This window comes from Coturnix japonica, chromosome 15 (genome assembly GCF_001577835.2).
Source record: "Coturnix japonica isolate 7356 chromosome 15, Coturnix japonica 2.1, whole genome shotgun sequence".
Classification (NCBI taxonomy): domain Eukaryota; kingdom Metazoa; phylum Chordata; class Aves; order Galliformes; family Phasianidae; genus Coturnix; species Coturnix japonica.
In genome coordinates, this window is record NC_029530.1 from 5,647,935 (window position 1) to 5,669,794 (window position 21,860).

The window sequence follows — 21,860 nt, forward strand, 5'->3', positions numbered from 1 at the left end:
AATTAAGAGCGTGACAAAACAACACGGACTACACTTGCTCCCTCCCCATATTTCCAAGCTCAGCAGTGCCGAGGCCCGAGAACAGCACGGATTGCTTTGCAAATCCATTTATTCCGAGTTCTGCCTCGCTTGTTTCTGAGCACAGCTGCTGAGAAAAGGGGGGCACAGCTCCTGAATTCACAACAAGGACACCTGGAGACCTGAATGCTGCTGGGAGAGCCCCACTGCCCACAGGGCCAAGCTGTGCCCTGCATGCTGGTGGCACACAGGGGACCCCAGCCCTCACCCAGACACAAGGAGGGTATTGAGCAGCCCAGGAGCCTCTGCCAGCACACAGCCGCTGCTTCCCCAGCATCCCTGCAGCTGCTGCGGTTGCCACAGTAACAGAGCATCTCTCTCCAGGCACCTTTAAGGAAAAACATCCCTGCTCTGCAGCACACACTGTCCCTGGATTTCCCATTCTCATTTTCTGCCCCTATGCTCCCCAGGGCTGTGGGGCTCAGGTCCTGGTTCCCCAGAATGAAGCAGGCAGGACAGGGATGGCTGGCTCCAGTTAGACATCACTGCTGCTGCCAAAAGGTTCCTCCAACTGAAACAAACAAACAAACAACAACCAAAAGCAAAAGCAACAAGGCTCTTGCCATCTCCAGACCCAGGCAGGGAGAGTTTGGGGGTTTTGCATTGCTTCCAGACTAAGCACCCTGGAGCTCAGCCAGCCACTGCCTCGCCATGCAGAGCCCCCTCCCCAAGAGCTGACAGCTGTCACAACCTTTGCATGGGGGTGAGCTGACAATCTCACAGGGAAAAGCAGCTCCTTTTGTAATCCACTCCTCCAAACCACCTACCCTCCTGCCTGTTTTAGCCCTCCTTGTCCTACATTACAAGCCCAGGAGACTGCGAGAGCGCAGGAGTTGTAACTACGGGATGATGTATTCTGCAGACAACTCCCCAGCCAGCAGTTCTGTGGGAACACAGTGTTCCTCCTTGCTCCTGCAGCAGCTGGGAAGGACCGGGAGGTGGCTTTTATCCCCATTAGGATGCATCTAACCACATGCCATGACCTAGGGTTTCCTTGCTCCCCAGTACTCTGGCATCAGCGAAGCTCTGCACAGTGTGATGGGCTGCTTAAGCAGCATCGCTCCCGTGCATTTCTGGCTGAACAAGCTCTTCACTCAGCCAGAGAGCAGAGAAGTAAGAGCAAGAAATGAGCTGAGCACGCCCCAGAAGCCTTCATTATTCCCATAGGGCTCGGCTGCCTGCAGGGAGCAGCTAAATGGCCAAAGAGCTGGGGGTACCTGGCACTGAAAGCCCAGAGAGGAGGCAGGGGGAGGCGATTTCCCTTCTGTTATTGACATGCAAATCACCCCCGCAGTAACTCCCAGGTTTAATATATTTCCAGATTGCCTGGTGTGGAGTCACCATTAGTCAAGTCTATGTGGCAGTTAAGTCCGAAAGGACTTTGATTAGAGTCAGCGTTTCCACAGCAGCTTCAAGGACAGGCTGGAAATAAGTGCATAGAACCCACCTTGCTCCTCTGCTGACCCCCTGCAGCAGGGACCCCACAGGTTTTGGGGACTGCAGGCCATAGCAGGAGGGTCCCTCATTGGCAGAGGGGACTGGGGGTCCCAGGGGCATCACCAGCCTCAAGGACATGCATGGTTGCACTCCAGTTCCAGGAGCAGGAGCATTCCTGCTACATTTAGATAATGATTTCTGTGCCCCAAAGCCTTCCTGACATCCAGGTGATTGGAAAACTGCACCGACCACAAGAGCAATAACGAAAAAAGCTTTTCCTCCACACAGACTGGATTCCTTATCCCTTCCTCTCTCTGAATTCTATCTCTCATTATACCCACACATCGCCTCGCTTGGGTCCTCCCCTGTTCTGCACGGCTTTGCTCAAAATCCCATTGAGCTCAAGCTGCCAGATTGCTTTGAAAGTTTCCCTTTTGTCCATTCATTCCCATTGCTGCAAACCAATCTGTCTGAGAAGCTCATTCCCCGTTATTCATTAGGAGCTCCAACAAAGCCCTCTGTTCCTGCACTCAGAGCTTTGTTTTCAGCTCTCCATTCAGCCTCGCATTTGTGCTCCTTGGTTGCTCACACTAAAAGCTTAAATCACTCACAACCCTGAGCTCAGTGTCTTTAGTTTGCAGCTAGGGGTATTCTCGCTCTAGCTTTCTGCTCACCCTTCTATCTCTTCTAATTAAAACCCCCTTTGGTCTTTGCATAGCACTGGAGCTGGGCTTTGGTTTCTCTCTGCTATGCGAGCAGTGCAGATGAGAATGTCAGAACCATTTTTCACAACAACCTTGCATTGACCCGGGGGGGGGGGGGGGATATGACAGCTTTACCACCAGCCATTTCATCTCTTACTTTGCCCATCTGTTCATTGATTCAAATCCCACACTCTGAGATGCAGCTCTGCCTCCACAGCCAGGAATTCCTCCCAGCACCACGGCTCTCATACCCAGCAATGGAAAGAAGGCAGGAGGAAGCCATGCTAAGTGCCTAATAGAGAATGGGGAGGTGAAGCATTGCTGCAGGGATCAGCCTTACAGCTGTGAATAGAGATAGATCTGCACTGCCAGCATCAGGAATGAATTTTCCCCTATACACACACACCTTTGTGCACACAGAGGCAGTTTTATCGTGGAACACACAGTGCTAAGAGCAGTGCTCAGTCTTACACCGTGTATTTTAATGACTGCTGCAGGTGCCGGCATCCAGGAGCAAAGCTGCAACGCTATATTGAGCAGTGCAATGAGTCAGTGCCACCTACCGGCTGCAGGGATCCCACATCCACCCCATTCAGCCTTAAGGTTCGCGATAAGAACTATCTCAGCTGCCACTTCCCATCACAGCACAGCATCGCTTCCAGCACCCACAGTGGGAGCTATCAATAGGAACTCATGGAGTGCCAGCTCCTCCTGCAGGTTATTGGGGTCCCCATCAGCTTTAATAGGGCTGTGCTCAACCATTGCAACAGCCTTAAGGATGCTCCATTGGCCAGACCTTTGCTGCAGGGCTATGGCTCCATCATTGACCCATCCTCGCCCTTTCCTACTCTATGTTCTTTGGGTTGTGCCTTTGCTGTCTCTGACATAGATGATGGCAATGCACTGAGTGTACAACAACAACCCAACAGCTCTAAGGCTGCCGGGTTGAGATACGAGGGCTGGCCCTATCTATCTGATAGCAAGTAAAAGCAAACCCTGCCTAGCAACAGTAGGGCAGGCCACGCAGCTCTTATATAGCATTTGTCCCGCCCTCTTGTCCAATGCCCGCTTTTCATTGGAGCGCTCTCAAGATTGACGTGACTCCTACCCAATCGCCACCATCCACGAGCCTTTCCCGTCTTGTAGGCGGTGGCGCTACCCGGAAGCGGTGCGCAGGAAGTGGGAGGAACGAGGTGGAGAAAGGACATCCGTGAGCACCAATGAGAAGCGAGAAACGGAGAGGCTCGTCCAATAGCAGAGCTCGGTGGGCGGGGACACGAGGAAGGAGGGGTAACCGGGATGGAGCCGGCAACTGGAGGCTGAGGTCGGGGCCGAGGTGGGAAGGGGGGGAAAACAGGAGCTGAGGATGGGGGGAGATGGGGGTGGGATAAGGCTTCGTGGTGGTGGGGCCTGAGGGCAGGTGGAGGCCTGAGGGGATGGGGCCTGAGGGGAGGCTGATTGGGGCTAATGGGACATGGGGCCTGAGGGAGACTGGGGCTAATGGGACCATGGGGCTAATGGGACATGGGGCTAATGGGACATGGGGCCTGAGGGAGGCTGAGGACTGGGAAGCTGAGGGGGAGGGAAGGTGCCTTTGCTGTGGGTTCTGGCTTCAGAACCTACCTTCCGTCCCTATTTGCAGGCTGTATGAAGGGAGATGTCCCTCACGTCCCCACTGGAAGCAGGATGAACCTCATGTCTATGGCGACGGAGCCCGAGCTGAAATGGGTCGCCCTGTGGGTTCGTGTCAGGTGGGCGGCTGTGCTCGTGCTGCTGCTGGGCTCCCTCCTGCTGCTGCTGCTGCCGCTGCCCGCCGTGGAGGAGAAGTGCCATGCGGTGCTCAGGGGGCTTTCCTTCCTGAGGAGTAAGCTGGGAACCGGCTATACAGGTGTCACCAGGTACACGGGTCAAAGCACCGGGCTGAGTGTCACCTCGCAGGGGCTGGAGCTGTTGGTGCTGAAAGGCAAAGCCTCCCCAGGTGAGTGTGTGCCCCACTGCTATGTGACGGCTGGACTCTGAGAGGTCCTGAATGATGCTATGATTCTAACCCTTTATGTCTAGGGCATCCACATCCACTTCTATCTCCAATGGCAATAAACTCTTAGCTGCCCCACTCTGAGCTGTAAATTACCAAGCGGTTACTATTGCTATCACCAGGCAGCAGCTGGGCTGCATTCCATGGCTGGGTGCTGTGCAGGTGTTTCTGCAGTGCTGCGTCATCTTCCAGGTGCTCTGTGTGGTGGTGAGCTGTGATGAGGTAACTGGAACACTAGAAACAACAGGCTGCAGTCACTGGCTTTAGTGGACAGGACATTCAATTGGAAAATATTTAGAGTAATCATTATGGTTCCAGCAGGGTATCATTGTTCACACTACAGTTATTATTGCTGGGAAGATGAAAAACCTGTGCTATTAGCAGCTGTGGAGTCTGCTCTCAGCAAGGGAGCTGGCATTACAGCCTACAGAGCATACTCAACTCTGTGCCTTCCTACACACAGCAGCCTGGTCTGGTAGCCAAAGCTAGGATCAGAATCCTGTACTGAATCCAGCCAGAATCCTGGCTGCTTGCAGGCCCTGCCTGGCCCCAGCTCCTGCCTAAAGCAGGAGCAGCTCTGCCTAAAGCCCTTGTGCTTGTGGCAGTACAAGTTCTTTGCTGCAGGTCTTACAGACAAGCTTGATTTAATTTCCTATCAGAGAACGGTGTTAATTCTCCATAAGCTGTCGGTAGAACCCTGCGATCTAACTGCTCTTGTTGCATTTCAGAAGTGAAGTTAGAAGCCAAAGCAGCTCTGAACCAAGCCCTTGAAATGAAGCGCCAAGGAAAGAGAGAAAAAGCGCACAAACTCTTTGTCTACGCCCTCAAAATGGACCCTGATTACGTGGATGCCCTGAATGAATTTGGTATTTTTTCTGAAGAGGAAAAAGACATTCTTCAAGCAGACTATTTGTACTCCAAAGCATTAACCCTTTCCCCCTGCAATGAAAAGGCTTTGATCAATCGGGACCGGACGTTACCTTTAGTTGAAGAAATTGATCAGAGGTATTTCAGCATCATTGACAGCAAGGTTAAAAAAGTGATGGCGATCCCCAAAGGTAATTCTGCCCTGCGCCGAGTGATGGAGGAGTCCTACTATCACCACATCTACCACACGGTTGCTATTGAAGGGAACACTCTGACGCTGTCAGAAATACGACACATCATCGAGACCAGATATGCTGTTCCTGGCAAAAGTTTAGTGGAGCAGAATGAGGTGATTGGCATGCATGCAGCTTTGAAATATGTCAATACCACACTGGTATCACGAATAGGCTCCGTTACCATCACTGACATCCTGGAGATACACCGGAGAGTGCTGGGCTACGCTGACCCCGTGGAGGCAGGAAGGTTCAGGACTACGCAGGTGTTTGTAGGGCATCACATACCCCCACATCCCCAGGATGTTGGGAAACACATGCAGGAGTTTGTGCAGTGGATTAACTCTGAAGATGCCATGAGTTTGCACCCTGTGGAGTTTGCTGCGTTAGCCCACTACAAGTTGGTTTACGTCCATCCTTTTATAGATGGTAACGGGAGGACCTCACGTCTGCTAATGAACCTCATCCTGATGCAGGCAGGCTACCCACCCATCACCATCCGCAAGGAGCAACGGGCAGAGTATTATCATGTCTTAGAAGTTGCCAATGAGGGCGACGTGAGGCCTTTCATACGCTTTATAGCTAAGTGTACTGAGACAACGCTGGACATGTTGCTCATTGCTACCACGGAGTACTCTGTGGGCTTACCTGAAGCTGATGGCAGCAGTGCTGGATGCAAACAAACTATCCCTGTCAAGACCTGAAGGCTGTGGGTGTTGAGGAGGCAGGGGATACATGGGTGAACAGGAAGCCACGCTGCTCAGTATTTCTGCTGGGAAGTGACTTGACAGGAGGTGTCACTCTTAAGCATTTCATTTATTTAAAGTCTCTTACATTTGATTAAATTAATATTATTTATTTATATACATTATGCCAAGCTAAACTGCTGATGTTGACTCCATGCTGTAACTTGCCTGTGCTACAGTAAGAGGTGGGGAAAAACATCAGAGGGGCTGAACAAACTGAAGTAGAAATCATGTCATTTCCCCATAAAATTAAGAATTGAGAAGCTGCTTCCATCACAGCCCTACACCAGGTCAGTCAGCAACCTTGTCTTACCTTGTCATGGAGCTGCAAGGTGGGCTAAAGCCTTAAGAGAGTTGTTGCTCTCATATTATCCCTTCACTATGACACATTCAGCCTGAAAAGATGAGGAAGAAGGCTACAGGGATGCAGTGGAAATTCTCCCCTCTGGTTTCTGCTTTCAGTAGCACTTTGCATATTTACTTTCAGTTGCCTTTCCTAGGGTAAGGTATGTGAAACAAATGGGAAGTGTTTGGTTTATGATTACAGTCCATGTGACTGGTACAAGGTAAGAAATGCTCTCTGACTTGCTTCAGGGAACAGCAAGGTGCTATTGCAGTGTCCTCACCAGGACAATTTTGTGCTGAGACCCTGCTTCAGATTCCCCCCCTCAGCAGGCAGGTCCCCTTGGAAGCTGCAGCTGCCTGCAGTTTTCAGTTCAGGGTCTGAAAAGAGCTTGTTTCTGCAAAGCTGCAAGCAGAAAAGGTCATTTTGCATAGCTGCAAGACTGCCTTTATCTGCTGGGCTGTTTGGATAAGAATTCATATGGTGAGTTTGCCAAAAACTTAAGTTTCCTTCATCTACACAAGAGAACTTTTCATAATAGATTTATTAACTACCAGGTCATGCTATTCCTGTGATAAATGCATAAAGAACCACCCAAGGCCTCTCCCTACTGCAGTCTCAGTTTGCATAGCACCTGGAAGCTGCCGCCCAATTCAAAGTGCTTTTAAGGTAAAAGCATTTGCAGTTTAACACTGAGAGGAGCTGCTCCCTACACCCCACCTGCCAGTTGTATAAGTGCATAATTCCAGGTATCACAGATCCCAACACCTTCAAGTTCAGAAAACACAGAAGGAATGGATTCCTGTACTACCCCAGGTCTATTTTTCTCCCCTGGAGCTCTCTTACCTGTAAGGTAGTTAGGATACATTTTACACAGCAGATAGACAAGACAAGACCAGGTGTTACCTATAGATGTAGCACCAGACTCTCCTCATGTATTGATTACTGCTGACAGGGAAAGTGAACGAGTGTTCTATTTTTATAAAGCATGCTTATTTTTGTAGTGCAATGTGAGTATAAAAGTATTCTGCACTTTAGAGCTCTGGAAAAAAAAATATGTTCATTTTAGTAACAGATTAATAAAGTATTTTAATATTAAGTCTGCAGTAAAATCAGAACTGCTCACAGCTCAGTTCCTGGAGTAGCAAGTTATTACAGCAAGTCCAACGTTAGCAACCCAAGGAAACTCCATTAATCACTCCTGCTTTGTGCCTGCCTGACATCAGGGTGAGGTAAGCAGCTGGATATACCAGCCCCCCAAATTAAAGCTCTATATTAGATTGTTATTACATGCCACAAGGCAGATTGAGATCTCATATCACTGCTTCATACTGAGCCCAAGCTCGTAGCACAGAAGCAGATGCACACTGAACTACGAACAAGCTCCATAGCAGGATTCAGGCCCTTGCTCTGTTACTCGCACAACTATTTTACACAGCAAAAAACCTACAAAGCGAACAAAGTAAAGCCAAGTCAAACGAGCACAGGAAGTAAGCACTAAAAATAGTGTTTATTTGCAGCAGTGCTTATGTTGTACAAGTGAACTCATTGCTGCTCTCCCTCTCACATTCAAACCCCACACGTGCTGACTTCCAGTTAGCAGCATTTTTAGGTAAGCAGTAATATCTCTACCCAAGATCATGTACCAGGTTATTTTCAAGTCTCAGGTGATTACTGAAGTGGTTTCAAGATACTCATACTAAATGGAATGAACTACTTAAAGGTATGCAAGTGACGCTGGATCTCAGCGCACCCGAGAGGTGAGGTACATCAGTATTAACTAGCTGCCATAGGATAAGTGCAATTCCAACACCCACGTTTCAACAAAAGCAACGGTATTTATAGAAAAACCTTTGAGAACTCGAGTTTAATAAACTGTGAAACTTCAGCGTGCACTTCACGTCTGTACAAAACCATACAGAAATCACCTGCAAAAGGGAGATGCTAGATAGGAGCTAGCAAAAAAATAACAACAGAAAATGGTCCTCAGCAAGAGCACGTACAGCTTTCATGGGGAAAAAATACCAGGTCTAAGTATTATCTCAATAACCTGAATGTCTTTTACAAATACACAATATAAAAAATGGGTCAACTTGGAACAGAACGTTAACTGAATACATATATATGTATATTTGTGTATATACATATACACAGAAACGTATAGAAACTCTCCCAATACTAAAATAGGCCATTGTGGTGAAGTTACTAGCATTTGCCATCTAACTCTTAATGGAAGGAGATCAATGTGTGAACATGTTTCGGTGTAAAATGCATTTGTTGTCAGAGAGAATGACTGCAATCACAATCTGAGCTTCTGACCAGTGGATCTCAACCAGGTTATGGCAAGGCCTTCACATTGCATCTCATTCGTTAATGAAAGAGAAATATCTGTAAAGTACTCAGAAAACGGTGTGGTATCCAACCTGAACAGGAAATGTTTCCCCCCCTTGTTACCCTCAATATGAGGAATCACATAACGCCATTTTACCAGAGCGTAGTATAACTCTTTGCTCTTAAAAAACAGAGGAAAATAGATTTGTTCCATCCTACACTGATCTAAAAGAATGCAGTAGTCCAGAACAGTATTTACATGTGATTGTGACTGGCGTTCTCTCCTTGCTAGCATAAGGACACAACATGGCTTCCATAAAGGCATTTCACATTATACCAGCTCAGCTGATTGCTCACTACTTGCTCACTTGTTCAGTAGCATCCTGGCAAAATCAGCGTTGGACATCTTTTTAGGTTCCTCAGTGCATTCAGATGAAGTTGCTGGTGAATTCTGGACCACCCCATTCTCAGCCTTAGCCACAGGATTAGTCTGGCGTTGCAATGCTCGAGGCATCATTGAAAGCTGTGTCCTTCCCTTCCCTCGCCTGGAAAGCAAAAAATGGCACTTAGAAACATCCTAATGCTCTATGAGCATACTGTTCTAGTCTAGAGAAACAGAAAGCTCTTTGTTTGCTACAGGGAACACCCATTAAATATTATTCTTGCCATTTGTTTCAGTAGTAAGCAGTGCTTTCAATGGACACCCTTTGAAACAGCATTCCTGACAGAAAAAACTGCCCAGCAGATCCCAGAAACTGAAGCTCCATGTTTTATCTACAGGGCATGCACAGAGCGACAGCAATTGCAAGCAGCAAGAGCACTCGGGAGGCAAAAGAGTAGCCTCAGAACTCACTGTGAACAGTCAGCTCTTTGGAAGAAGAGGCTGTGAAAGTTAAAAGGGCTCAGGTATGAACAACACACCCCAGGATGTCCAATGTATCCTCTTGGTCACTATAGACCTATTTCTATCGCTAATGTGAAGAAGAAAAGTCTACTTTTCCTCATCAATCAATTACTACTATTATTATTCAGTACATTTTAGATGTTCCCTCACATTCCAGAGGGAATTCCTACGTTTTTGCCTACAAAGAAACCCAATGTTTGCTTTCTAAGCATGGCCAAGCTGTCTCCCTTGCCAGTACTCACGCTCCATAGATCTGCCGTGGTACTGCAAACTGGGAGGCTCTGCCTGCCTCAGTCTTGTCTGGCAGCTTTCGGAGAGGTGGGTTACTGATTGCCACCTTGATGACGTGTTCCTTAATTGTCAGCCCATCCATTTTCAGCACAGCCTGCGAGGCCTGGGCTTCGTTTTCAAATTCCACATAGGCCAGGCCCTAAATAAGGAAAGAGGTAACCCACGTTAGTTTTAGTGCTTCTTCCTCTGCATGACAGCTGGAATAGAAAACACCACACAGAAAGTGGAGCTAAACAAAGCCACAAATCCCAGTATTCTTTAAGACTAACTAAAGAGAAGTTCTTTCTTACGCAAATCTATATCCTACATTCTTTCTTCATGTATAATGAAGAAAGATCCCAATAAAATGTCACGAAGTATTGCCTCAGCAACAAGGCTTCACTTCTAAATATCTATTATACATCCATCCAGGATACATCTGGTATTGGACAGATTTGGGTTCACAGGGGGTGAAAACACATAAATCCACACAGATAGAACAGAAGGATCCACAAAAACACTCTCAGTTTGCATCTACAGAAGCAAGCCCACTAATGTAGGCCCACCTGAGTTTCATGTGGAGTAAAAGCCACCCCAAGCAGCAATAACAACATAAAGGCACTGATTTTAAGAGACTGGAATCACTGCCTCCAGAACAGAGACTGATGACAAAAGCCTGTTTTGCAGGAAATGAATCTGTGTTGCTTTCACAAGGTAACAGCTGCTAACCACCTGCTGCTGGTACACCTTGAGTAACGGTGTCTTGTTTCCAGCAGAGCAAAGGAAAAGGCCTCCCCTTGGCATCTGCTGTACCAGGCTGCTATCAGGGAGTGCACTATGGCTGGGAGGCATCACCTCCCAGTTCTCTTATTGTGATTCTTAAGTCCCACTCAAACCCTTATGCTGTGTTTTTGGATTATCCAGTTTTGCAGGACTGGAAATACACCAGGATTCATATTTGATTCCAGTGTATTTAATTGTGGTTTAAATAAAATCACAGCTCTCACAGCAGAGAACACAGACTACACAAGGCTTGGGATACCAAAAGAGAACTCTTTAGAATATATGCTCCAAATATTAACAGAAGTTAAAAATCCAATTTAAAATGCATACACATCACCACCAGCATGGCACCTGGTGGAAGTGCCTGACATCCAGACAGGGCAGAGTTTCCAGGTGGAATTTTGGCAGTACAGCCAAAACTGGTTTAGTTCTTAGTTAACAAACACCCATTTATTCCAGCATGGAAATAACACCTGCCAGAAAGGTGTCTCATTTCTCACTGCCAAATGTACTATTGCAACAGGTGCCCTGAACAATAGCATCAAGAAACTGAAGATAGAGGAAGAAAGGAATCAGTTACAAGTGAACTCTATCCAGTTGGTTATTCAGAAACAAATATTCTTTGCAGGTTTACGAATGCCTCTTTCTAAGTTGAAAATGCTGTAGATAACCTTTCCTCCTCCCCATTAGATCACACACTTTTCTTAAGCAATTGAATAAGTATTTCAGGAAAAAAAATTCTCATTGTCCTCTTTTTCTTATCTGTTGGCATAAAAGCACACTGGGTTGTACAAAGGCTGACAACAATAATCATTCAGTGTACTTGCATTAAGCTATATGACCTACTTTTTGTATCCAGATCTTATGAAAAGTTTCTTTTTGAAGGATTTCATTGAAATTAAGAGTGTATTAATGATGCCTACCTTGGGTTTTCCAGCTCGGTTGGTGACCAGCCTAATGTCTTTCACATTCCCATGGGCTTTACATATATCTTCCAGCTCTTCCTTAGTGCAGGAAAATGGCAAACCAGATATAAACAGTTTGTGTTTCTCCAGTGTGGTACTATACCTGAACACCTGCAGAAATTAACAGGCTGTTAGTTCTCAAATCAGTTTGAAACAAAGGGAATTTCAACCTACTATAAAATACTCAAGCGTTTGGGGTTACATTTCTGTGATTAAAACAACAACCCATTAAAGACATGAGCAGCACCTTGACAGATACACAACGATGCTCAATTAGGAAGCCAGGTCCCACTGTTCAATTAACTCCTTATTCCAACATATTCAACATACTATTGAAAGAATTCAAGTTTACCTTAAAGTCTGGATTCTTGTTCTTGTCAATACAAGGAGAAACAAACATGGGTCTTCCCTCCACAACTTTACGATCCAAGCTAAGAGCCTGGATAGCAGACTTCTCATCCTTAAACTCTACATAGCAGTAGCCCCGGAAAGTCCCCTTGTTGCTGAATACTGGACGGATTTGTGCTACCTCCCCACAGCTCTCAAAAAGCTCTTTCAGTTTCACTTCAGGATCTCTCATGGTGTAGGAAAGGTTGCTGACAAAGACGGTAATGTTATCTTTACTGCTGTCATGCAGAACTTTTGGGACGTCTTTTCGGCTGGTGGATGGCTTTTCCTTCTGGTTTGTGGGATGATCTGGTTTCTCAGGTCCACTTCTTCCAAACAGTCCAGTTTCTAACTCCATGTCTTCTTCAAGCAGCAAACCATCACCATCTCCTTTATGTCTCTTGCTGGGTTGCTCTGCAGATGAATGGAATTGAAAGCCTTAATAGAAAAGTTACACCATTTCACTTCCCACTCAAATTAAGTTCGTCCTCCATTACCAATGTGGAATCAGGAAATAGCAAATATGAATGAAATTAAGAACACAATGACAGATCCCACAGACAAAACAGAAACCTCCCCTCTGGTTCTTATCAATAGCTTATTACTTGACCAAGACAGCAAGGACTTAAATGGAAGCACCAATGCAATTTTTGCTGTTACAGCGACTGACTCATATTCTCTTTGTCTAGGAGGATCTTTATTAAATACATATATATGTATATATATTAAAATCTCATTATCACATTCCAAGAGACTGCCATAAAACTGTGCAACCCAATTTGGATTGATGACTCTGCATCATTTGACGAGTTGAATCATTAAAAAAATCAACAAAGTATTTATCTGAAACATGAAAAATCTTTTAAAATCTGTAATAGTTCTTTTTTTTTAAGCATTCACTTCTGGCCAAAAGGCATTTAGTCTTGCTTTCACTTCATGACACAATGAAGATTTCCTTGGAAAAAGAGCCGCTGAAAAGACAGTAGCTCTAAGGGCAGTGATGGTATCTCCCCATCTGCCTTTAACTGCAGGCAGACACCTGGTAACGCCTGTTACCAAAAGTCTGACACTCATCTCTTACCTTCTTCCTCTTCTTGTCCCCATTCACCCTCATCATCGTCATCTGCTTTGCGCTTTTCTCCAATCCTATTTTTTTTAGCCTTTTTGGAAGCCTTCTTTTCCGCTCGAGATTGCTTTCGTTGCTCAGCTTTCTCCTCCTCCAGCCTTGCCAGAGCAGCTTCTTTCTCAGCAGCCTAAGAACATGCAAGACTTTTTTTAGGTGACTTTAGATTACAAAGCATTCTCATATACTATTTTTTTCTGTTTGGGTTCTGCCCCCCCCCACTCAACCTGGAAGGTTTTCTCCTAAGCTACATTACACAAACTAAAAGGATCATCATTGAAAGCACATCTCAATTGTCTGCTCTTACAGCTTTCCCGGAGCGCTCATCTTATTCTTGTATTTATCCAAACACCAAAAGGTGAGAGATTAGAAAAAAAAAATTAATCACATTTTAAAATGAAAATCAATAGTTCCGAAGCTTTAAGACAATTTGGGCTTATCTACATGAACCAACGTTAGAAATCTGACATTCATAATTAGGTATTTCCAATAAACTGCCTATGTAGCTCATAAAGTTCTGACCTTTGCTCTCTGTTCATTAACACGAGCTAATCTGTTCTCTGTTTTTTGAACAGCTGCATCCCAGTCTTCCAATGTTCCTAAGAGAATGACAAAAACAGAAAGCCTTGTATTTAGCCCATAAATTGGAAACACGATTCTAGAAAAATAAGAACCACTGAGTTCTGTCATTATAAATGACAATTCTAAATACAAATGAACAGACTTCAAAGAAAACAACATCTAAGCAGAGCAGAAACCTTCCATTTATCATTCAGAAATGTATGGAAAAATCCAACCCATTTTAGCTGGCTCTCAGTAAGTCCAGAGAAAGGAAACAGGCTCACTGTCACTGTACATTGACTACGCTGTAAAAGGAAATGACGTGCAGTTTGTTACCTTCTATCCTTTCCAGTGTGAGCAGCACCTCGCAGACATGCTCTGGATAGTCACTTGTGCATTGCACTGCTCGATGCAAGGCCTTCCTGCAGTGCTGGGTGTCACCATGAGCTCTGCAGTGTAGAAAACACAATATTAAGGAGCCAATGCTCTACATGATGACTGCAAAGCAGAACTGTTAACTACATTCCATGCAAAACCTTCCCCCCCATTCCCAGCTAGCTCATGCCACACTTTGTTGCTGCAATATTACTAAAGTATACTCCATAGACCTTCTCTGATAATCTCAAAGGCATATGATAAATCCCTATGAAGTATACCTGTGCTGAGCACACCAGACTTATCTCTAACAGATGAGCAAATTAAGAAAAGGTAATACATACATATAAATACACACACAGTTCCCTTCAGCCAAGTTCTCACCTTTCCAGGTTATAATATTCCAGCCACATGTTAGCATATTTGGCATTCCCTTTAGTCATAATGTTGTCCCATAGCTCTCTGGCTTTCTGCATGTTGTTACATAAGCGGGCCTGAAAAGCAGTACTCAACATGTTCAGCATAGTTTAGGATTATTTGTTCAACACCACATCCCTCCCTGCCATCCCCATCATCTCCCCACCCCCAAAAAACCATAAACATAAAAATTCAACCCACCTAACACTAAGCACACAAACCCAGCAAATAGAAGTAAACACCTATCACTGAGTAACACCTCTAGGGCCCACCTGATATATCAGTCACAGTTTCTGGCTCCCATATATAACTTCATTTTGGTCATTATAAAGCACTGGAGATAATTGATTCTGAACTTTTCTTTCTGACTTTATTCATTATTGTACCTAATATAGCACACTGATACCAGTACTAGTTTGAAACTAGTTTATGTAGGCAGCACTAAATTTGGGAGAATTCAAGGCAATTTTTAGAGTTAAGTAATCAGCTCCAAGTTACCATGGCTAGCCTGCTGACCAAAGGATTTGCATGTCTGTACTGCAGCACAGACACAGCAGCACAGACATTCTAAAAGCCCTGTTTCTCTAACATACAGCTGATCTCTCTTGGATGACCTGCCTCATACCTGAGGCTACATTATGTTCAGGAATAGAAGTGGAAAGATTTACTTGCTGAAGTTACAGAAACAAAATGACAAAGTACAAGAAGATTGCCTCTGGCCTAGCAATTAGAATAGAAGAGATAAAAGCATCACCTCAATCCTTGCCCAGTTCTGCATGATGGTACAGGATGGATCTCCACTTTCACTGAAGCCTGGGAAGAAAAATACTGTTTGTGGATGGCTCTTGAAAAAAATATTATGAACAAAGCAGGTAATACATTGGATTTAACTTACGTTCTTCTACTTCTTGTTTCAGATACTCCACAGCACGTGCAAATGCAGATCGCAGCTCTTCAAGTTCTTTACTTGAGTCTTTAGAGAATAGAAAGAAATGCCTTAATATTACCATTTTCATTTCTTATCCCCTAAAGCCTCTTCACTAACACCCATGGATGACTTTATTTTGGCAGGAAATGAAACAGATACAACTTGCTGCTTCAGTAAAACTCACTATATGCAAACTAAAAAACAAACAGCAACAAAAGTTAACACAAGCAACAAAGCCCATCAAGTAGCTAAAATACAGATCAGGGCATTTTTGTGCTATTCCTTCAGCAAGGAGCTGTTCTAAAATAGTTGATATTTTATGGACAGTAACTGGGGGAGAAAGCAGCTTTTGCGAGAGATACAAAACTTGTGTTTTTCTATATGCTTGTTTTTAATAGAAGTTCTGTACATCTGAAATAGTGGCAGCAAACAAATGTATATTCAAATGTACCGTATATACCTTGTGTAAAATCCACCCTTCTTCTTAGGTAATCAAGATACGCCTGCCAGATTTCTACATAGTCAGTTGCCTGAATAAAGCCTGCATTCAGAGCCTTTTCAAACATGTCTGAAAGAAACAGAGGAAAAAAAACAACCAAGCAAATATATATTTCCTTTTCCATTGTATTTCAAAGTATAAGACAAAGAAAATACAGTGAATTAGTTAAGAAATTCAAGGTAAAGCCAATTTAATTTAGCAGTGTTCAAGCAAAGTTGAAATGAAGCACTTGCTCAGTAGTGAAGCTGCTCAACCAACACAGCTGTGCCTTAGAAGCACACTACTGTAAATGTCATCAGTTTTAAGACTGCTGCAGAAAGGTTGCAACGAATTCTACAGGTCACACATCAGTTCTGCAGTGTAAAGAAATACTGTTGAGAACCTTTCCATACCAGAAATAATGCAGTGATCAACTCCATGCCTCTCCATTGCTAAAAGATACTGAATCCAGAGCCCAACCGTCCAGGGACAGTTCCTGACAGCACGGTCATGAGCAGACAAAACCAATTCTTTCACTTTCAGCTGCCGGTCCTGAAATAAATCACACACCAAAGTTTTAAACTCCTGTTAGATAAAAAGCCCACCCAAGACAAATAGCAGCTTAAAAAGCTAACAACTTAAAAATATATATGGATCTTATATTTGAAAATCTAAAGACAGGACTGGTGTTTTAGATTTTACACACATAGGAACTCAGTGAATGCCCTCAAAACAGAAAGGAGGAGCAGAATAAACAGTAACTCTGTGCCATGTTAAGTCTGGCAAAGACATAAACAAAACCCCACAAGGAAAAAAGCCTTTTATTTTTCCCTTCCTTACCAAATACTGATTGTAGCGTGCCCACAGGTCTGGTACAAGGCAGTTCTCAGCCAAAGCCCTCTCGTAGATCAACTGAATGCGAGCTGGATCACCAGCTTTCATTTCAAAATCAATGTAAGCTTGGTATTCTGCTAGCTTCGGTGTTTCAGCACCCAGCTACAGGACATGAAAAATAGAAGTCTTCTAAACAAAGCATGCTTCAAACAGCTCAACTGACTCAGTAGGTCCTGCACAACATTCCAAACTTGAACTTGGCCTCTACATTTCAGCAGCTCTGTCACTTTTAGTGCTGGGAACTACATTTCAGCTTTTGATTTAATTCTTAATTTTAAAGGAATGTATAAGTAACAACATACCAGTGCCTCCTCGTATGGTTTACACTTCTCCAATTGCTGTAGAGCCTTTTTGTAGCTCTTTATTGTTGTTTCTGGTATTGGATCTTCGGACCATTCCTCATACTCAGCATATGATGTGTCCATATCTGTTAAAAAAGACACGAAATCGCATCACTAATGCACTCAACAGACTAAATAATTGGAATTCAATCTCTGCTTGATTCTAACGTGGTCACGTTTCTGTTTATAGTTTTATTCCTTAACTGTCAGACTACCATATGACTAAATGATTCAGCTTATAGGTGTAATTTGAACAAAAACTTAGGACAAGTTGCTCATAATCATTAGCTTTTCCTTTACAAAACCAAAGTTGCAAGATTTTCTCAGGGCTTTAAAGAAGAAACCAACCTAGATGCTTTCAATGGAAAAATAAGGAAGTTTAAGACCTTTTTCCTGTATGCAGATAAAGAAGCAAGAAAAGGGACTTGAGGAGTTTGAAGTATGAAACTGATACAGCAGGACTATCAATCCAGCTGTCAGCATGTATCATTTACCTATCAGCCAATGCTCGTACACAGTGAGCTTCTCAGCTGAATTCCTAGCTCCTAAGGGTCATGCTTTGTGCTAATTACTTGTACTTTAAACAGCCTGAATGACCTCAAACTATGCAGCATGGAAACAGATAAACAAAGTTTCAATGACTACGAATATTTCCGAACAAACGGGAAATGTGCATCATTCAAGGGGCCCCAAAGGCAGGCAAATGTAATTGATCCATGAATACTCAAATCCAACAGCTGCAATTTGTGTGGCTCTACCAAAAGAATAATCACAATTCATGCCTACTTTGCCATAATACAGTTTATCCACGCCAACTCCCCCAAGCACGCAGGCTCTCACCTAACAGTGGGATCCCCAGCTGGCGCCTGAACAGCGTGTGGATCCTTTCAAGCTGGCTGCAGAGCATCTGCTGCTGCTCAGGCGACGGAACGCTGCCAGGAGCTGGCTGCAAACAAAAGGATTGAAATTTAATCAGCCCCCTCAAGCCTGAGTTGATGGACACAAGGGGGTATTGTTTACGGGTTGGTGATCTGGGCTCCAAACCACTACTACATGATCCTTGAAGAACACACATGGCCAACTTGTATTTCACGTGGCTGCTGCTAAAGCTAAAACCTGGAAACTGCTAGTCAGAAGCTGACGAAAGTACAAAGCATCCCCCAGTGAAAGCAGACACTGGGAAATGATAACCTGGAGAACAGTGTGTGATCATTCCAATTCACAAACCTACAGATAGGTTTTCAATAAATCCTTGATGCTTGCAGAGATGCTTTAAAACTCAATTCTTTTCTTTTTACAAGCAGAAGAGCATTCCCCCATTACTCCTCTGCATGGGCATTTCAATACTGACCAACTTTCACGTCTTATGTAGCAAGCTACAAGGAAACAGAAATATTGACATTCTAGTCATCTCGCAAAGTCTGATGTTTCAAAAAGGGTGAAACAGTGAATAAATTCAACACTGAGGCATAAGGCAGCCTAGAAACGCAAACATCACTGATTATGGGCAAAAGTATTCACTAGAATGAATAATAATGCTTAATAATGAAGCTACTTATTCTTGTCAGTACAAGCTAAAGAAGTAGAGTAGTTTTGCTTCTGGTTGTGAGGTTTTATGAACATATTTTAACACACCTCCACTCTTACAGAACACAGAACATTTTTCTCAGTCCAAACAGTCAGTCTCTACAGCTGAAAAGAAACAACTGAGTGACACCACAGCCTCATTTCTCCAAGGAGACTGATAAGCAGCATAAGGTGACTTCGGAAGCTCCACCACAGCCTCTAACTGACAGCAGCCCATCAGACCAGCCTTACCTGTGCTGTCTCCAGGATGGCATTCTCAAACTCACGGTACGCTTCCCACAGAGCTGTTCCTTTTGTCACGTGCAGCCCAACCGCTGTCAATGCTCTCTCAAATATTGAGCGAACTTTCTCAATTCCTCCTTCCTGACCAATGCCACCGATTGAATACTGGGCATATTCCAGCCAAATTTCAGGACCTAAACAAAGTTATGAGAAACAGGAGAGCTGATGTCCTCGAAAATACAAAGGCATCTCAAATACTTATCCAAAGGCATAGAAATTGTCTTTACTATTCAGTATAATAGACCTTTAAATGTTTTTTTAACTCCCACACATTAAGAACTTACAGATGTAATCCTTCACGGCTCTCTCAAACAGCTCATAAACTTTCTCTCGCTCTGAGATCTCAGAAGCCATTTTTATCTCATCCTTCAACCAGTCCAGCCAGATTTCTGAAACCAAGAAGTTTACAGTCACCAACGCTTGGAAAAAAACTTTTCCCTTTACATTTTTGGTTATTTTTTAATAACAGGCTTAAAAATGGGGATAGAGAAAATGGGGAGAAAAAGAGCAATTTTAAGTCCCCGCATCTACACACAATTAGTTTAAATGAAAAGTTTGGTACTGATGTCTCCAACCTAGTCCTAAGCAAGTATGCTTCTATTTAAAGAGAGATGAAGCTGTGAGCAGCAATTGGTCAGCACCATGCACAGAGAATGCACATAGGCCAGCAAAGAGGCATTGAGTGGCACAGTTTCCTTCTTTTTTACAAGAAACAGCAGATGGCTTTAGAGGCTGCAGGTTCCCACATGCCTAAGAGGAAACCTTCACTTGCCAAAGCTAAAAGCCCACTGCCAGGTATTTATATTGTTACAGTGTTAACTATAAATAAAAAGAAAGGCCTGCTTCAAGTTGAGTTCAGAGCTTCAATCTGATCCTTTAGGCTGGAACAGCATGGCTGAAACCTGGCACAAAGAGTATTTCACACTGATGATGCTTCATCAGTATTACCAGCTGCAAGGAGAAGCAGCTCTGTACCTTCAGTAAGTGGGAAGAGTTCACTCATCTTCTGCCGAGCTCTTCTGAGCTTCACCAGCTCTCCCTCTTGGCGGAGCAGCTTTATCAGATCCAAGTGGCAATTGTAGTCAAAAGCATTGATGGAAAGCTTTAAAGAAAATAAAGGAAGTTTTTAAAGGCTTGCAGAAGTCAGCAAATACTCAGCAGAACAGAACTTTACACACTGTTTTCTATGTGTCACATCCCTGCAGTTCTTGAACACCTCCAGGGATGGTGATCCCACCACCTCCCTGGACAGCTTGTCTCAATTCCTGACTGCTCTTTTGAAGAAGCAGTCATTCCCAATACTCAACAAGAACCTCCCCTGGTATAACTTAAGGCCTTTGCCTCTTGTCCCATCGCTGTTATATGGGAGAAGAGAGCAACTCCCACCCTGCTACAACCTCTTTTCAGGGAGTAGTGGAGAACCATCCTACAATTCTGTGATCCCCAGCTCCCTCAACCTCTCCCCATATAGCTCGTACTCCAAACCCTTTACAGCTCTGCTGCCCTACTCCAGACATGCTCCAGGGCCTTGATGCCTTTCTTCTGTAGTGAGTAAATTAAACGCAGCACTTAAGATGCCTTGCCTTCACCAGGGCCAAGTACAGACAGACATTCACCTCCCTGCTCAGTTACACAGAATCACAGAACTGTAAGTGACAGGAAAAGGCAAAGTCCTCTGAGGATCCCTCAGTCCAACCCTCCCCCCAGCAGGTAGCATTAGAAAGCATCCCAGTGGATCCTGAGCATCTCTAAAGAAAGAAACTCCACCACCTCCCTGGGCAGCTTGTGTCAGGGCTCTGTCAACTTCACAGCGAAGAAGTTATTTCTCACGTTCAGATAGAACTTCCTGGGTTCCAGTTTGTGCCCACTGCCCCTTATCGTGTAGCTGGGCATGGCTGAAAAGAACCTGGCCCCATCTTCACGATTTCTACCCTGACAAGTGCTGCTCCCTCAGCCTTCCCTCCTGCCTCAAGGGCAGCCTCAGGGCTCCTCAAATAGAAGCTGCAGGCCCCGACCACCTCTGCAGCCCTTCATAGAAGATCCCTGTTACTAAAGCTGGGCTTTAAAGTTCTGCAGAAGACTGAACTCACAGCCCTAAGGCCCGAGAGCCCCCAAGTACAGACACAGCGCTAACACCCAGTGAGCCCTCCTCAGCAAACGCGTTTTAATTCCTTCAAGATCACTAAGGAAACCACCATCTGAGTTCACTTTCAACATACCAGGGCTGCTCCCTGAGTCTCTCTCGCCCTGAAGCGAGGAATAAAAAGCGAATTAAAAGGCATCACGCCCGGAGGCGTTTCCAGATCTCCATAACCAAAGCACGGTACAGCCGGGCCCCACCTGCTCCTCCAGCCGCTGGATCTCCGCCTCGTTCTCCTTCTCCTCATCCTCGCCGTCTCCTGATGAATCCGAGTCGCCTTCATCCTCCGAATCCCCCCCCGACTCGGGGTCTCCCTCCACCACACGCTTCTCCTCCTCCACCGCCGCCTCGGCTCCCGCCGCCGCCATCTTGTTGCAGCTCGCCTCGCTGCCGGCCGCTCTCAGCCAGCCGATGGGGTTGGCTACTGCGCGCCTGTCTCAATATTGTACATTCCCCCCAGCCAAAAGCGGTGAAAGAAAGGACGATAAACTCTCCCGACAAGGTTCTGCTCTTCTCCGCGTCCAACTGCCACGAAAAGCCGAGCAGCTCGGCCCGTTACTCCTTATAATTTAGTCTGCTGCAGAGGCAGCGCCACGGACACCTCAGGGCCTCGGCCTCCAGGGGTCCTTCGGGAGGGTTGGGGCAGAGCGC

The 21,860-nt window shown here is 45.0% G+C and overlaps 2 protein-coding genes across 3 annotated transcripts; one reads left to right on the forward strand and one right to left on the reverse strand.

Moving 5' to 3' along the window:
- Positions 1-3,482: 3,482 nt before the first annotated feature.
- Positions 3,483-7,558, forward strand: FICD (FIC domain protein adenylyltransferase). 2 transcript variants are annotated; one of them, XM_015878102.2, is made up of 3 exons: positions 3,483-3,543; positions 3,862-4,197; positions 4,983-7,558. In XM_015878102.2, the coding sequence occupies exons 2-3, from the start codon at positions 3,867-3,869 to the stop codon at positions 6,056-6,058; spliced, it is 1,407 nt and encodes a 468-aa protein (XP_015733588.1). In that variant the 5' UTR covers positions 3,483-3,543; positions 3,862-3,866; the 3' UTR covers positions 6,059-7,558. The 2 variants fall into 2 exon arrangements, with proteins under 2 accessions (XP_015733588.1, XP_015733587.1); XM_015878101.2 differs by having other exon boundaries at positions 3,488-3,555.
- A 371-nt stretch (positions 7,559-7,929) lies between these two features.
- Positions 7,930-21,832, reverse strand: SART3 (spliceosome associated factor 3, U4/U6 recycling protein). The gene is made up of 19 exons (XM_015878097.2): positions 21,410-21,832; positions 20,045-20,171; positions 19,354-19,458; positions 19,019-19,203; positions 18,041-18,146; positions 17,162-17,286; positions 16,806-16,961; positions 16,379-16,517; positions 15,948-16,055; positions 15,455-15,532; positions 15,314-15,372; positions 14,527-14,636; positions 14,104-14,216; positions 13,729-13,805; positions 13,165-13,336; positions 12,049-12,497; positions 11,655-11,807; positions 9,921-10,108; positions 7,930-9,319 (listed from the first exon to the last, which is right to left on the reverse strand). Exons 1-19 carry the CDS (start codon positions 21,575-21,577, stop codon positions 9,139-9,141), a joined length of 2,799 nt encoding a protein of 932 aa, XP_015733583.1. The 5' UTR covers positions 21,578-21,832; the 3' UTR covers positions 7,930-9,138.
- Positions 21,833-21,860: the final 28 nt, after the last annotated feature.

Bases quoted from the DNA above. Each gene is read 5' to 3' on its own strand.
- FICD (XM_015878102.2), top strand. From the start codon at position 3,867: ATGAAGGGAGATGTCCCTCACGTCCCCACTGGAAGCAGGATGAACCTC. The intron at 4,198-4,982 runs GTGAGTGTGTGC...GTTGCATTTCAG, and splicing joins GAAAGGCAAAGCCTCCCCAG to AAGTGAAGTTAGAAGCCAAA.
- SART3 (XM_015878097.2), bottom strand. From the start codon at position 21,577: ATGGCGGCGGCGGGAGCCGAGGCGGCGGTGGAGGAGGAGAAGCGTGTG. The intron at 16,962-17,161 runs GTATGTTGTTAC...CATGTCCTGTAG, and splicing joins AACCATACGAGGAGGCACTG to CTGGGTGCTGAAACACCGAA. The intron at 14,637-15,313 runs GTGATGCTTTTA...ACTGCTTTTCAG, and splicing joins AGAACTGGGCAAGGATTGAG to GCCCGCTTATGTAACAACAT.